Source organism: Ranitomeya variabilis, chromosome 4 (genome assembly GCF_051348905.1).
Source record: "Ranitomeya variabilis isolate aRanVar5 chromosome 4, aRanVar5.hap1, whole genome shotgun sequence".
Classification (NCBI taxonomy): Eukaryota; Metazoa; Chordata; class Amphibia; order Anura; family Dendrobatidae; genus Ranitomeya; species Ranitomeya variabilis.
In genome coordinates this window covers 719,036,293-719,052,970 of record NC_135235.1, presented here as the reverse complement: position 1 = coordinate 719,052,970, position 16,678 = coordinate 719,036,293, and the positions used below count along the sequence as shown (strand labels likewise).

The 16,678-nt window shown below is 45.9% G+C and overlaps 2 protein-coding genes across 5 annotated transcripts in view; one reads left to right on the top strand and one right to left on the bottom strand.

The window, feature by feature from the left end:
• The window catches only part of LOC143766587 (uncharacterized), a 925,271-nt gene that overhangs the window by 290,899 nt on the left and 617,694 nt on the right, over positions 1 to 16,678 (bottom strand). The window lies entirely within an intron of this gene.
• The window catches only part of LOC143766599 (uncharacterized), a 264,129-nt gene that overhangs the window by 103,332 nt on the left and 144,119 nt on the right, over positions 1 to 16,678 (top strand). For 3 of the 4 annotated variants that reach the window (XM_077254391.1, XM_077254392.1, XM_077254390.1), the window contains exons 4-6: positions 639 to 762; positions 846 to 943; positions 1,142 to 1,232. The exons of the other annotated variant lie outside the window; for it this stretch is intronic. In XM_077254391.1, the coding sequence (XP_077110506.1) occupies positions 639 to 762; positions 846 to 943; positions 1,142 to 1,232 (313 nt within the window). The remainder of the gene's footprint in view (positions 1 to 638; positions 763 to 845; positions 944 to 1,141; positions 1,233 to 16,678) is intronic. 4 annotated transcript variants of the gene reach the window in all.

The following is a 16,678-nucleotide window of genomic DNA, read 5'->3' as shown; positions in this document are numbered from 1 at the left end:
TATATCTAAATAAATCTCCCATGTTTCCCTTATTATCTCCAGTAATTTTGATACACAGGATTTTTATGATATTACATCGGCTCATCTTCTTCTCATTCAGGTCTCTACAATATCGGATCCTCTCAGTGAAAATCTTCTGTAGAAAAGAATTTTCCTGATTTACCCATCAAGGATGGATATCAACAATGACAAGATGGCGGAGAGGATATTACACCTCACCCTTGAGATCCTCTTCCGTCTCACTGGAGAGGTGAGAGATTCTGATGACGTCACATTACATCATTCTTATCTATGGGAACAACAGAAGGACAGAACTGGAGAGGTGAGGACTCTGGAAATGTCTGTAGTGAGATTTATTAATGTGTCTCTCCATAACCAGGATTACACAGTAGTGAAGAAGACCTCTAGTGAGCGCTGTCAGGACCCTGTGTCTGAGGGATGTAAAAGACCCTTGAGCCCAATCACGGGGCCTCCACCTCACCCCCTGATCCATGAGGACATCAATGACCAGAAGATCCTAGAACTCACCTACAAGATGATTGAGCTGCTGACTGGAGAGGTGACACTGCTGGGAATGCTGGGACATTATACAGTATATGAAGGGAGCGGGAGGATGACTGTATCATTGTATGGGTCAGGTTCCTATAAGGTGTCAGGATGTCGCTGTCTATTTCTCCATGGAGGAGTGGGAGTATTTAGAAGGACACAGAGATCTGTACAAGGACGTCATGATGGAGGTTCCTCAGCCCCTCACATCACCAGGTAATAGACAGGGCTAAATACACACGGAATATAATTATCTGTATGTAAAGAATGAATTCAGTCCCTGTGTGTGTTTCCTGCAGATCTATCCAGTAAGATGACAATACCAGAGAGATGTCCCCGTTCTCTTCTTCCACAGGACTGTAAACAAGAAGATCCCAATGTTCCTCAGGATCATCAGGTAGATGGAGAGAAGGTGTCATGAGATCTCTCCTATGATGTGTAGACGGTGGTGAAGGTCTTGTGCTCGGTCTTGTTTTATCCTCCAGTATTATATATTTTATACTTGTGTAATGAGAACGGTGGAGATGGCAGGATTAGAGCTGATTATAGATGTGACTTCTCCATCTGTCTGTGACTTTTACAATATTTGTTTCAGGGTGAAGATCTGACCCATATTAATACTACAGAGACATATGTGAGGGATGATGAGCGGTGTAAAGAGGAGATTCCTACATATGACTACCCAGGTGAGTAGAAACTACTAAATGCTGAGAAGTCACAGATTCTTCTCAATCACCGGCTGTGGCTACTTTATTGGTCATGTATTTTGGCCGTATCACATTCGTGTGATCACCATTTTGCCTCTAGACCACAACATTCTCCTCCACCAAAAACTGTTCAAATTACTTTGGGCATTGAATGCACTTCTATAGAAATAGCAACTTTGAAGATCCACCTAGCTAAATTAGAAGACATTACCTGCCCAGATCTGTAAACTACAAAGCCAAAAGACAGCATACGTAGAATGTGCTGACAAGTTAGAAAATCACTTGCAGAAAAATATGATGGGCCTGTAAGAGAAAGCGGAGGGTAATGATGCTGTTGGCTTCCTAGAACCTTGATATCTTATTGGATGAATCTACCTTCTCTCCCTTCTGTGCTGCTGAATGTGCTCATATGGTCCCTACAAGACCAGGTCCAGTATTTCTGGCCAAACTTCACTGTAATGCTCGACAACATTAAAGGGAACCTGTCATCAGAATTTTGCTAATTAAACTACAGGCATTGTCAGGTTGGTTCCATTACACTTATTAAAATAATACCATATTTGATGAAATCTGTCTTGTGGTTGTTGTTTAACCCCTTAATGACAGCCACATTTTTAAAATCTGAACAGTGTCACTTTATGTGGAAATAACTCTGGAATGCTTCATGCTTCAACAGATCTCAGTCAATTTTGAGATTGTTTTCTTTCGTGACACATTTATGCGTACTTTATGTTAATGGTAAATTTATTGTATTTATTTATAAAAACTTCAGAAATTTGCTGAAAAAATTCAAAAAATTAGCAATTTTCAACCTTTGAATGATTACCTATAACACAGAGAGTTATACCACATAAAATAGTCATTACATAACATTTCCCTTATGTCTGTTTTACACCAGCACCGATTTTAAAATATTATTTTATTTTTTAAAGAAGTTAGAAGGTTTAAAATTGTAGCATCATATTTTTCATTTTTTCAAGGAAATTTACAAAACTTATTTTTCCAGGTCACCACCTGATAGCACCATGGAGGACGACCTTCTTATCCATAGTGGGACAGGAAACCACGAGAGTTTAAAAGGCCCTCCCCCTACCACCCTTCAGTGTTTTTCCTGTCCCACTGCCAATAGGAACGACGAGCGATCCATCTGTCCCGTGCAGAGGGTGAGGATCGGGGGGGGGCTCAGCCTCTTCCTTCCCACCTCAAGAACTCTGCTAAGCTGACACCCGATTAGAGGGTCCCTCCGCAGCACCAGGGACGGTGTGTGTGTGGCTGCAGGATCCAGGAGCGTGGCTGCCGTGTGCACTCACTTCCGGGTCGCGGCTCCCGCACGCTTCACTTCTGGGCTGCGCCACGCGTCCCTTCCGGGTCACGTGGGGCAGCATCTCCTCCTCTCCTACTCTTTGGAGCAGCAAGAGGCATCTAAATTTATGTATTATAGGGACTTTCCTCCACGATGGAAAAGAATAAGAAGTCCGGAAAGTATAAGAAGTGCCCCATTTGAGGCTTAAGGACTCCTGGCAGAAATCTCTCTGCGAGACATGCACCAGTCAAATTGTGGGGGAGGAACACGCTTCACTCATGACTAATATGAGGGCTATTGTCAGAGAAGAGGTGCAGGCCTCGATATCTGTCTTGGAATTCCCCCAGCCTGTGCAGTCAGACCCCCAAGGATCCAGAAAAAGACAGAGGGAATCGGATCTGTCATCTGAGGAGAGCCTTTCCGGATCAGATCTTGAAGAAGAGTTAAGCAGAGATCTTCCAGAGAAAGGGGAGAGATATTTGTTCTCATCTAGGGACATAGATGAGCTCCTGGGGGCAGTAAGACAGACTATGCAGATTGAGGAGCCCTCAACTACTCCGACAGTTCAGGACGAGATGTTTGGGGGGGCTACGTTCTCAGACCTCCAAGGTATTCCCAGTAAACTCCCATATTCGGTCCATGATTTTAGAAGAATGGGAAGAGGCGGAAAAGAGACTATCGATTCCTAGACACTTTAGGCTTCGCCTGCCATTTGATCATGAGGAGATCAAGGACTGGGAGGCTGTTCCCAAAATAGACATTCCGCTGGCCAAGGTGTCTAAAAGACCAGCCATTCCTTTTGAGGACTCCTCTAACCTGAAGGAGCCTATGGATCGCAAAGCGGATGGGCTCTTGAAGAGAGCCTGGTGGAGTTCAGCAGCGGTCGTCCCGTACAAATATAGTAGCAACATCTGTAGCGTGTGCTATATATTTGTGGGTGGATGATTTTAAAGAACAGCTGTCAGCCAGAACCCCTAGAGAGTTTATCCTAAATTCTCTTCCCCTACTAAAGCTGGAAACTGGCTTTCTAGAAGATGCTACTGCAGAGTCTGTTAGATTCACAGCTAGGGGCCAGTCTTTATCCAATGCAGCCAGAAGAGCTATCTGGCTAAAGAACTGGTCGGGAGATATTCATTCTAAAAATAAGCTATCCCTTTCTTAGGGGGTAGGGTCTTTGGCCCCATCCTTGATGACATTCTAAAGAAGGCCTCAGATGAAAAGAAGAGGTTTCCAGAAGAGAAACGTAAAAAGTACCAGCCATTTTGCAGACCCTATTATAGTCAAAGATCAGACTATAGGGGGAAGGGAAGCAAGGGAGGTGGAGCTATCCTAAAGGGGGAGAAAGTAGGAACAAAAATAGAGATTTGGGTTCCTCAACCTCAACGTCTGGGTTCTGACGGCTGTCAAAATTCCTGGAAGAGTGGAAAAAGATTTCCAGGAGTCCTTGGGTACTCCAGGTTATCTCCCAAGGGTACAAAATAGAATTTGACTCCCTTCCCCCAGAAAGATTCTTTGTGTCCCACGCCCATCTCTTCTCAAGCTCCCCTATGTGGTTGGACATTCAGGACCTCCTACACGTGACAGCAATCTGTCCTGTACCTCCTCAGGAAATAGGAAGAGGACATTACTCGGGCCTCTTCTCCATAAAAAAGCCGTCAGGGGAATCCAGAACAATAATAAACCTCAGACCCCTAAACAGATGGCTAGGGTACAAGAGGTTCAAAATGGAATCTATAAGGTCCACAAAATTCCCCTCTTAGGGAAATGTGCACTTTAGACTTAAAAAGTGCATATTACCACGTGCCAATGTTTTCAGATCACCAAAAGTATCTCAGATTTGCGGTGGAGAAAGAAGGAAGGGTCTACCACTATCAGTTTCGTTGCCTCCTATTTGGCTTAGCATCAGCATCCAGAATATTCATAAAGCTTATGGTAGAGGTAGTGGCTTATTTAAGAAATCAGAACATCACAATAGTCCCTTATTTAGACGATTTCATAATAGTGGCAGATTCTGTAAGTCAACTCAGAAACGACTGTCAATCGTGGTCTCCACGCTGCAGAAATTGGGATGGGTAGTGAACTGGTCAAAATCAGACCTAGTACCCCAACCAAGAATAAGATTTCTAGGAGTCATCCTAGACTCAAGGGTGAGAAAATCTTTTCTCCCAGAAGAACACTGACCGATTTGATAAAAAAGGTTCGCCAGTTCTCAAGAAGCCGGGTCTCCATCAGGGATGCAATGAAGATCCTCGGTCTAATGACATCCTGCATTCTTTGTGTCAACTGGAGACAGTTTCATTCATTTCAATTACAGCGGACAGTTCTCGCTTCCTGGGACAGGTGGCAGAGCTCACTGGGCAAAGAGTTCCATCTATCCCATCAGGTCAGAAGATCCCTACATTGTTGGACCATTCCCAGAAATCTCCGAGTCTTGGTTTAGTGGATTCAGTCTCCAGAAGTCACAGTAACCACGGACGCAAGCAAGCAGGGATGGGGTGGATAAGTCCAGGGAATATATTATCAGGAACAGTGGAGTTCGGAAGACATCAAGAATTCCTCAAATCACAGAGAACTGCATGCAGTTTGGAAAGTCCTTTCTTCAGCGCAAGCTTTACTGAAGAACAAACACATAAAGATACTGTCAGACAACACAACGACGGTAGCTTTCCTTCGTTATCAGGGGGGTCCAAAACATACAACATTGCAACAGCTAGCAGATCGGATCTTCAGATGGGCAGAAAAATCTGTACTTTTGATCTTGGCGGTTCACCTTGAAGGTACAAAGAACCAGATTGCAGAATTCCTAAGCAGGAAAAAATTATCAGCAACGGAATGGAAGTTGAACAACGAAGTATTCAGTGAGCTGTGCCAGCGCTGGGGAACACCGGAGGTAGACCTATTCGTGGTCAGACGGAACGCAAAGGTCAGAACTTTCTATTCTCTGAACCCCTGAGAAAACCCTGCGAAAAGGTCCTGCAAGAAGTCCCCGACCAGGAAAAAGGCAAGGGATTCTACTCCCCTCTGTTTCTTCAAAGAAAACCAGACGGAACATACAGGACAATTATAAACTTAAAAAAACTAAATAAATGTCTGGTTACTCAACATTTCAAAATGGAGACAATAAAAACATGCATAAGAATGCTTTTTCTGTCTTGTTTCATGACTGTGTTAGGCTTGGAAGATGCATATTACCATGTGCCCATCCACTCAGACCATCAGAAATTTCTCAGAGTGGCAGTAACAATTCAAGGGGAGTTAAGACACTACCAGTTCAGTGCTCTCCACTTCGGCCTAGCCATAGCCCTGAGGATGTTCACCAAAATAATGGCGGAGGTTATGGCCCACATAAGAGAACAAGACATCCTTATAGTTTCATACCTGGATGATCTCCTGGTAATAGACAAATCCTCTCACCATTGCAAACAACAACTGGACAAAGTGATGAGATCTCTGACAAGCTTGGGTTGGCTGTTAAACTTATCCAAGTCCCGAATTATTCCATCTCAGGTACAGGAGTACTTGGGAATAATAATAGACTTGAACAGATAGGAATGTCATCTCCCTCGGGGAAAAATTCTGAAGATGATTCCGCTGGTATCACAGTTGAGAAGCTCCCCTGTCACCACATTGCGAAAAGCGATGTCCCTACTAGGGTTGATGACAGCTTGCATTCTGGCTGTCCAGTGGGCTCAAAGCCACACCAGAGAGCTACAGTGGGAAACAAAATCCATCCTTCTGTTAGCAGAAACCTGTCTGGGCTCATTATCAGCTCTACACATAAAAGGCACGGAAAATCAGACGGTGGATTTTTTAAGTCGAACACAACTGAGACAGGGGGAGTGGGAATTTAATCAGGGAGTATTCAATCAGATAGTAAAACTTTGGGGTCAACCAGAAATAGATCTATTCGCAAACAGCCTAAACCGAAAAGTACAGACCTTCTGCTCAATCGACCCCTGGGGGAGCCCAGTGACCCTGGACAGCCTATGCTTTCCCCCCAATAGCCCTGATTCCCTTAGTATTGAGGAAGATTCAGGAGGACAAAGCAAGTGTGATTGTAATAGCCCCTTTTGGCCAAAGAGGACATGGTTTTCGTGGCTGAGGGTGATGTCAATATCAGACCCTTGGGTTCTCCCGGACATTGCGAACCTATTGTCACAGGGGCCGGTAGTTCATCCACAAATAGAAAACTTGCATATGACGGCCTGGAATTTGAAAGGGAACTTCTGATTAAGAGGGGGTTATCTTCAAACCTAGTCTCCACCTTCCTTCTAAGGTGGAAACCCGTAACTACTAGAGCGTATGGGAGGGGTTTGGAGGAGGTTTATCTCAGTCTCGGGTGCCAGCCTGACCGGGGAAGTTCCAATTAGGAAAATACTAGAGTTCCTTCAAAAGGGACTAGAACAGGGCCTAGCCACAAGTACACTGAAAGTACAAGTTGCTGCACTAGGGGCTTTGTACAACTGCGACCTATCCGGGAATCGCAGGGGAGCAAGATTTATTAAGGCCTCGAGTAGGTAAAGACCCATTTCTGCTTTCCGCTTTAACAAAAGCTCTCTTTGAACCACTGTCACAAGCCTCACTGAAAATCATATCCCTCAAAACCTCTCTACTGGTAGCTCTGACTTTGGCTCGCAGAATCAGCGATATACAGGTTTTATCGGCAATACCCGCTTTTAACACAGATACTTGACTATAGAGTTGTCCTTAAAACCGACCCAGCCTATCTTCCGAAAGTTACATCACAGTTCCACAGGTTGCAAGAAATCTCCCTGCCCTCCTTCTGCCCCAACCCCAGAAATAAAAAAGAGGAAGTCATACATACGTTAGACGTTAAAAAATGCCTGGTCCAGTATCTGTTGGCTTCAAGAAGTGTAGGAAGGATTGGGTCTCTTTTTGTATGCTACCAGAGTTCAAAGAAAGGACAGAAAGCATTGAAGGCCACACTGGCAAGATGGATAAGAGACGCTATAATTCTTTCCTATTCCTCATGTGGGGCAGCCGTTCCGGAAGGGATCTGAACCCATTTGACCAGAGTGGTGGCAACTTCTTGGACAGAGAGAGAGCTGGAGCCTCGATAGAGCAGATATGTAGAGCCGCTACTTGGTCTTCTCCCTCTACATTCTTTAATCATTATCGGCTTGACCTGGCCTCTTCAGATCTTATCTTTAGGAGAAGGGTTCTGAAGGCAGTGGCCCCCCTCTAATGTACAATCTACAGTTAAGTCCATATATATTTGGACAGAGACAACATTTTTCTCATTTTGGTTATAGACATTACCACAATGAATTTAAAACAAAACAATTCAGATGCAGTTGTAGTTAAGACTTTCAGCTTTCATTTGAGGGTATCCACATTAAAATTGGATGAAGGGTTTAGGAGTTTCAGCTCTTTAACATGTGCCACCCTGTTTTTAAAGGGACCAAAAGGAATTGGACAGATTAAATAATTTTAAATAAAATGTTCATTTCTAGTACTTGGTTGAAAACCCTTTATTGGCAATGACTGCCTGAAGTCTTGAACTCATGGACATCACCAGACGCTGTGTTTCCTCCTTTTTGATGCTCTGCCAGGCCTTCACTGCGGTGGTCTTCAGTTTCTGTTTGTTTGTGGGTCTTTCTGTCTGAAGTTTAGTCTTCAACAAGTTAAATGCATGCTCAATTGGGTTGAGATCAGGTGACTGACTTGGCCATTCAAGAATATTCCACTTCTTTGCTTTAATAAACTCCTGGGTTGCTTTGGCTTTATGTTTTGGCTCATTGTCCCTCTGTAGTATGAAACGACGACCAATCAGTTTTGCTGCATTCGGCTGGATCTGAGCACACAGTATGGCTCTGAATACCTCAGAATTCATTCGGCTGCTTGTCCTGTGTCACATCATCAATAAACACTATTGACCCAGTGCCACTGGCAGCCATGCATGCCCAAGCCATCACACTGCCTCCGCCGTGTTTTACAGATGATGTGGTATGCTTTGGATCATGAGCTGTACCACGCCTTCGCCATACTTTTCTCTTTCCATCATCTGGTAAAGGTTGAGCTTGGTTTCATCTGTCCAAAGAATGTTCTTCCAAAACTGTGCTGGCTTTTTTAGACGTTTTTTAGCAACGTCCAGTCTAGCCTTTTTATTCTTGATGCTTATGAGTGGCTTGCACCGTGCAGTGAACCCTCTGTATTTACTTTCATGCAGTCTTCTCTTGATGGTAGATTTGGATATTGATACGCCGACCTCCTGGAGAGTGTTGTTCACTCGGTTGGCTGTTGTGAAGGGGTTTCTCTTCACCATGGAGATTATTCTGCGATCATCCACCACTGTTGTCTTCCGTGGGCGCCCAGGTCTTTTTGCATTGATGAGTTACCAGTGTTTTCTTTCTTTCTCAGGATGTACTAAACTGTAGATTTTGCCACTGCTAATATTTCAGCAATTTCTCGGATGGGTTTTTTCTGTTTTCGCAGCTTAAGGATGGCTTGTTTCACCTGCATGGAGAGCTCCTTTGGCCGCATGTTTTCTTCACAGCAAAACCTTCAAAATGCAAGCACCACACCTAAAATCAACTCCAGGCCTTTTATCTGCTTAATTGAGAATTACATAACGAAGAGATTGCCCACACCTGTCCATGAAATAGCCTTGGAGTCAATTGTCTAATTACTTTTGGTCCCTTTAAAAACAGGGTGGCACATGTTAAGGAGCTGAAACTCCTAAACCCTTCATCCAATTTTAATGTGGATACCCTCAAATGAAAGCTGAAAGTCTGAACTTCAACTGCATCTGAATTGTTTTGTTTAAAATTCATTGTGGTAATGTCTATAACCAAAATTAGAAAAATGTTGTCTCTGTCCAAATATATATGGACTTAACTGTATGTAATTCTCTCCGTGGTGCTGTCATGGGGGAAAGAGAAAATCATAGTTACTTACCGATAACGGTAGTTCTCTGATCCCATGACGGCACCCGTACATTCCCTCCCTTCACGTGTGGGTGTGCACACTGAAATTAGTTAGCTAATTGAACACTTAGCCACGTGGAGCCTCTATAAAGTTTACTGATAAATAATTTGATTAATCATTTTGATTGCAGTCTGTAGTTCAATTAATGCTCTGTAAACCAACTGATGTGGGAGAGAGGTACCGCCTTTTTATCTGTAGGTTTCCTGTCCCTGAGGGGCAGATCCCTCTCTCTCCGTGGACGCCGTCATGGGATCAGAGAAATATCGTTAAGTAACTGATTTTTTGCCACCTAAATGTTGCTAACGTTTGAACAGGCCGCTTATAGCCCACAGACTCTAGGGCCATTATTTAGCCTTGAATTGCAATGGCAAACATCAGGACCGCACAGTCATAATCTCAGGATGCTGATGGCGTTGAAGAGTAAGCCCCCACACTCTGTTAACCATCTAGATGCCGTAGTCACTATTGACAGCAGCGTCTAAAGGGTTAACCCCTTTCTGACATCTGACGTACTATCCCGTCGAGGTGGCATGAGGCCCTATGACCACCGACGGGATAGTACGTTATCACCGATCAGCCACGCTCATGGGGGGAGTGCGGCTGATCGGGGCCGGGTGTCAGCTGAGTATCACAGCTGACATCCGGCACTATGTGCCAGGAGCGGTCACGGACCGCTCCTGGCACATTAACCCCCGGAACACTGCGATCAAACATGATCGCAGCGTTCCGGCGGCATAAGGAAGCATCGCGCAGGGAGGGGGCTCCCTGCGTGCTTCCCTGAGACCCTCGGAGCAACGTGGTGTGATTGCGTCTCCTCCGTCCTCCCTGCAGGCTCCGGATCCAAAATGGCCACGGGGCTCCTTCCAGGTCCTGCAGGGAGGTGGCTTGCAAGCGCCTGCTCAGAGCAGGCGCCAGCAAGCCTCCTGCAGTGCCTGTCAGATCGCTGATCTGACACAGTGCATTGCAAAGTGTCAGATCAGCGATCTGACACTATACAGTGATGTCCCACACTGGGACAACGTCAAAAAGTTAAAAACAAAAATATTTACATGTGTAAACAAAAAAAAAAATCATAAATAAAGAAAAAAAAATATTGTTCCAATAAATACATTTCTTTATCTAAATAAAAAAAAACAACACATATTTAGTATCGCCGCGTCCGTAACGACCCGACCTATAAAACTGTCCCACTAGTTAACCCCTTCACTGAATACCGTAAAAAAAGAGGCAAAAAGCAACGCTTTATTATCATACCACCGAACAAAATGTGGAATAACACGTGTTTAAAAAAAACATGGTACCGCTGAAAACGTTATCTTGTCCTACAAAAAATGAGCCGCCATACAGCGTCATCAGTGAAAAAATAAAAAAAGCGATGCAAAAATAATTATTTTTTATATAAAATAGTTTTTATCGTATAAAAGCGCCAAAACCTTAAAAAAAATATAAGTGAGGTATCGCTGTAATCGTACTGACCCAATAAATAAAAATACTTTATCAATTTTGCCAAATGTGGAACGGTATAAACGCCCCCCCCAAAAGAAATTCATGAATTGCTGTTTTTTGGTCATTCTGTCTCACAAAAATTGGAACAAAAAGCGATTAAAAAATGTCACGTGCCCGAAAATGGTACCAATAAAAACGTCAACTAATCCCTCAACTCAAGACCTTACATGACTCTGTGTACCAAAATATGGAAAAATTATAGCTCTCAAAATGTGGAGACGCAAAAACATTTTTTTGCAATAAAAAGCTTCTTTTAGTGGGTGACAGCTGCCAATCATAAAAATCCACTAAAAACCCCGCTATAAATACAAACCCCCCTTCATCACCCCCTTAGTTAGAGGAAAAATAATAAAATAAAAAAAATGTATTTATTTCCATTTTCCCATTAGGGTTGGGGTTGGGGCTAAAGTTAGGGATGGGGCTAAAGTTAGGGTTTGGATTACATGTACGGTTGGGATTAGTGTTAGAGGTGTGTCAGGGTTAGGGGTGTGGTTAGGGTTATGGTTGGGATTAGTGTTAGGGGTGTGGTTAGGTTTTTCATTAGGGTTAGGGGTGTGTTGGGGTTAGGGGTATGATTAGGGTTATGGGCGTGTTCAGGTTAGGGGTTAGGACTAACTCCTAGCTGCGGTGAAGTATAGCGTGGCACAGCTGTGTTGGTGCTCAAGATAGGTTGCCCACACCAGTAACGTATATATAATAAATAACTTGGCACTCAACTTGTATGTGGTGATAATGAAAGAAAGATAAATATTTATTACTTGAATGGCAGTCCAGTAAAAAACGTTTCGGTCATAATCATAAGACCTTCCTCAGTAAACCGACTGCTTATATGAAATGGAGTATCACTGGACATAGACAGAATCATGTGTGATGATTGTGGAGAACCAAATGAGCTGGGTAAGTATACCTAGCATGCCACGCGTCTGGTGGAGTAGAATTTGGTAAGGATGGGAACGGGTTGTGTCCGCGTTGATGTGCACCCTGCATCTGCCTTATCCAGGAGCCACAGATATAGGCTACCCTATTCCAGGATATTTTCCATATGAGCCCCACACTAATGGGTGAGTCATTTTTCTCACCTTACTACTGGGCACAGCAGGTAACCTATGCGCATAACGCCAGACTACTTTATCCTCAGGCCAGAAATACTGACCACTGATTGTCTATTTATGAGATCCTGTCTCCTTCCACTGTGGTATATCCTGTGCCATATTTTTATATATCCAATGCGTCCCAGTTCCTGATAGAACGGACACATATATTCCAGCATCATTGTGCTAGTTCCCATCCTTACCAAATTCTACTCCACCGGACGCGTGGCATGCTAGGTATACTTACCCAGCTCATTTGGTTCTCCACAATCATCACACATGATTCTGTCTATGTCCAGTGATACTCCATTTCATATAAGCAGTCGGTTTACTGAGGAAGGTCTTATGATTATGACCGAAACGTTTTTTACTGGACTGCCATTCAAGTAATAAATATTTATCTTTCTTTCATTATCACCACATACAAGTTGAGTGCCAAGTTATTTATTATATATAACTCCTAGCTGCGGTCTGCGGACCAAACATTGGGCATTTTCTTTAGGAATAGGGCTATGGGATAGCTCTACCCGTTCACTTTCTTCATGGATAGCACTATCTGATAGCTCTACCCGAACAGTATTAACTACAGAGCTTTTTCATACAAAAGGTAAGAGTGGCAGGAGAGGTATACCAGTATAACAGGCCAGATTAACCCCCCCGCCCAGAATATACCCGGGGTTAAAGTGGCCTATGCCAGATTATACCTCGGGTATATTCTGGCCTAGCCCAAACTATACCCCGGGGTATAAATTGGGCTAGTCCAGTTTATACCCCTCTGGGCCAGATTATACCCCTCCAGGTCAGAATATACCCCAGCTACTGTAGATCAGATTTTACAACCTTTTGAGAACCATTGAGTGATATAATCAATAACTGGGCCCCAGGCAGTGCACGGGTCCCCAGGCAGCGCACGGGTCCCCAGGCAGCGCACAGGGCCCCAGGCAGCCCACAGGGCCCCAGGCAGCCCACAGGGGCCCAGGCAGCTCACAGGGGCCCCAGGCAGCCCACAGGGCCCCAGGCAGCCCACAGGGGCCCCAGGCAGTGCACAGGGCCTCAGGCAGCACACGAGGTCCCAAGCAGCACACGAGGCCCCAGGCAGCACACGGAGCTCCAGGCAGCACATGGGGCCCCAGGAAGAGCACAGGGCCCCAGGCAGCCCAAGGAGCCCCAGGCAGACCAACAGACACCAGGCAGCCCACAGGGGGTCCCAGATAGCGCACAGGGGGGGGCAGAGACAGTGAGCAAGGGGGTAAGAGATAGCACTCAAGGGGGGAAATAGACAGCGCATGTCCCCTGTGCGCTGTCTGGGACCCACTGTATGCTGTCTGGGACCCCCTTTGCGATGTCTGGGGCCCTGCTCTTGAGTATATCACTCAATCCTGTAAGGCTAGTTTCACATTTGCGTACAGCCATGCGCATGCGTACGCTCTCAGTGAAGCCTTGACCACTGCTGCGCCCCGCCGGTTAAGCTCCGCCCACGTTCTTTTGACGTTGCTGCAACCCGCGGCGAAGGCAACAAGTTGGATTTTATTGCGTTCACCGAATCGTCTAAACAACGCATGCGGATGCAAACACAGACATCCGCAGGGCCTGCGTACCCAATGATAAAGATAGGGTATGCCGGCCGCATGCGTACCTGGGCGGAGCTTAACTGATGGGCGCGGCAGTGGGCGGGGCTTCACTAAGTGTACACAGCCGTGCGCAAATGTGAAACTAGCCTAAGATGTCTAGGGCCCCTGTGCGATGTCTGGGGCCTCGTTCTTGAGTACATCACTCAATGGTTCTCATAAACGTGAAAAATCTAATCTTTAATATGCTTTAATCTTTAATATACTCAAGAACGGGGCCACAGACATCACACAGGGGGTCCCAAACAGCGCACATGGGATCCCAGACAGCGCACAGGGGCCAGAGACAGCGCACAGGGACCCTGTGCGCTATCTCTTCTACCCCTTTCACACTGTCACTTCCCCCTCCCTTGTGCACTGTCTCTGCCCCCCTGTGCGCTGCCTGGGGCCCTGTGTGCTGCCTGGGTCTCCGTTCACTGTCTCTTCCCCCCTTGCATGCTGTCTCTTCCCCCTCCCTTGTGCACTGTCTCTGCCACTCCGTGTGCTGCCTGGGGCCTCGTGTGCTGCCTGGGGCCTCGTGTGCTGCCAGGGACCCCTGTGTGCTGCCTGGTGCCCTGTGTGCTGCCTGGGGCCCCATTCGCTGTCTCTGCCCCGTGTGCTGCCTGGGGCCCCAGGTGCCGCCTGGGGCCCCTGTGCGCTCCCTGGAGCCCATGTGCTGCCTGGGGCCCTGTGCTCTGCCTGGGGCCTCTGTGTGCTGCCTGGGGCCTCTGCTCTGCCTGGGGCCCTGTGTGCTGCCTGGGGCCCCTGTATGCTGCCTGGGGCCCCGTGTGCTGCCTGGGGCCCCCGTGCTCTGCCTGGCCCCCCGTGCTCTGCCTGGGCCCCCGTGCTCTGCCTGGGGCCCTGTGCTCTGCCTGGGGCCCCGTGTTCTGTCTGGGGCCCTGTGCGCTGCCTGGGGCCCCTGTGCTCTGCCTGGGGCCCCCGTGCTCTGCCTGGGGCCCCGTGCGCTGCCTGGGTCCTCGTGTGCTGCATGGGTCCCTATGCGCTGCCTAGTGTACCCCCTAGTGTGTACCCCCTAGTGTGTACCCCCTAGTGTGTACCCCCTATGTGTACCCCCTAGTGTACCCCCAAGTGCTTCACAGAAGTTTATAATGTAGAGCCGTAAAAATAAAAAATCATATTTGTTTCACAAAAATCATCTTTTCGCCCCCAATTTTTTATTTTCCCAAGGGTAACAGGAGAAATTGGACCCCAAAAGTTTTTGTGCAATTTGTCCTTAGTACGATACCCCATATGTGGGGGTAAGCCACTGTTTGAGCGCATGGAAGAGCTCGGAAGGGAAGGAGCACCGTTTGACTTTTTCAACGCAGAATTGGCTGGAATTGAGATCAAACACCATGTCGCGTTTGGAGAGCCCTTAATGTGCCTAAACAGTGAAGAAACCCCACAACTGACCCCATTTTCGAAACTAGACCACCTAAGGAACTTATCTAGATGTGTTGTGAGAACTTTGAACCCCCAAGTGTTTGACTAAAGTTTATAATGCACAGCCGTGAAAATAAAAAATCATTTTTTCCCACAAATTATTTTTTAGCCCCCAAATTTTTATTTTCGCAAGGCTTACAAGAGAAATTGGACCACAAACATTATTGTCCAATTTGTCCTGAGTACGCTGATAACCCCATATGTGGGGGTAAACCACTGTTTGGGCACACAGCAGAGCTCGGAAGGGAAGGAGCGCCGTTTTACTTTTTCTACACAGAATTAGCTGGAATTGAGATCGGACGCCATGTCGTGTTTGGAGAGCCCCTGATGTGCCTAAACAGTGGAAACTCCCCAATTCTAACTCCAACCCTAACCCCAACACACCCCTAACCCTAATCCCAACCCCAACACACCCCTAATCCCAACCCTAACCATAACCCTGACACACCCCTAACCCAACTATAAACATAATCCAACCCTAACTTTAGCCCCAACCCTAACCCTAATGGGAAAATGGAAATAAATACATTTTTTAAATTATTTTTCCCTTACTGAGGGGGTGATAAAGGGGAGTTTGATTTACTATTTATAGCTGGTTTTTATAGCGGATGTTTGTTTGGAAGCTGTCACACACTAAAAGATGCTTTTTATTGCAAAACATAGTTTTTGCGTCACCACATTTTGAGAGCTATAACTTTTCCATATTTTGGTCCAGAGTCATGTGAGGTCTTGTTTTTTTTGTGGGACGAGTTGACGTTTTTATTGGTACCATTTTCAGGCACATGATATTTTGATTGCTTTTTATTCTGATTTTTTAGGCAGAATGATCAAAAACCAGCAATTCATGAATTTCTTTTGGGGGGGCGTTTATACCGTTCTGCATTTTGGTAAAATTGATAAAGCAGTTTTATTCTTCGGGTCAGTACGATTACAGCGATACCTCATTTATTTCATTTTTTTAATGTTTTGGCACTTTTATACATTAAAAACTATTTTATATAAAAAATAATTGTTTTTCCATCATACATGATGGCACCACGAGAGAGAGGGGATCCGCCCTTCAAGGACAGGAAATCTTCAAGATAAAAGGGGCTGCTCCTACCCTCAAATTGGAAGATCTTGAAGATAGAAGAGGATGCCCGGGCCTGGGTTGGATGGGTTTGGGAAGGCATTGGTCTGCTGCATCCATCACCAGGTGCTGGTAGTCGCCTCGGGGGCCATGTATATCCATGCCCCCCACTGAGAGAAGCATGGCCACAGCCCGTGAGGCAAATGCCCGGGTGAAAATAGAGCCTTGGAGGCCACATTGATTGCACCCTCCCTGATGCCGGAAAAACCCCACATGCAGGTCCTCGGAGGTCACAGTTGATGTGCCTTCCCTATCGACATACAGTGGCCATGAGGCACATCAGTGCCCGGGCAAAATAAGACTCCTTGGCGGTCACATGCAGTGCCCTCCCTGTTGAGCACAAAGCGCAAGTCACAGCACCTGCTGGAATCAATGGCAGCAGCGTGGGTGTTCCCTCC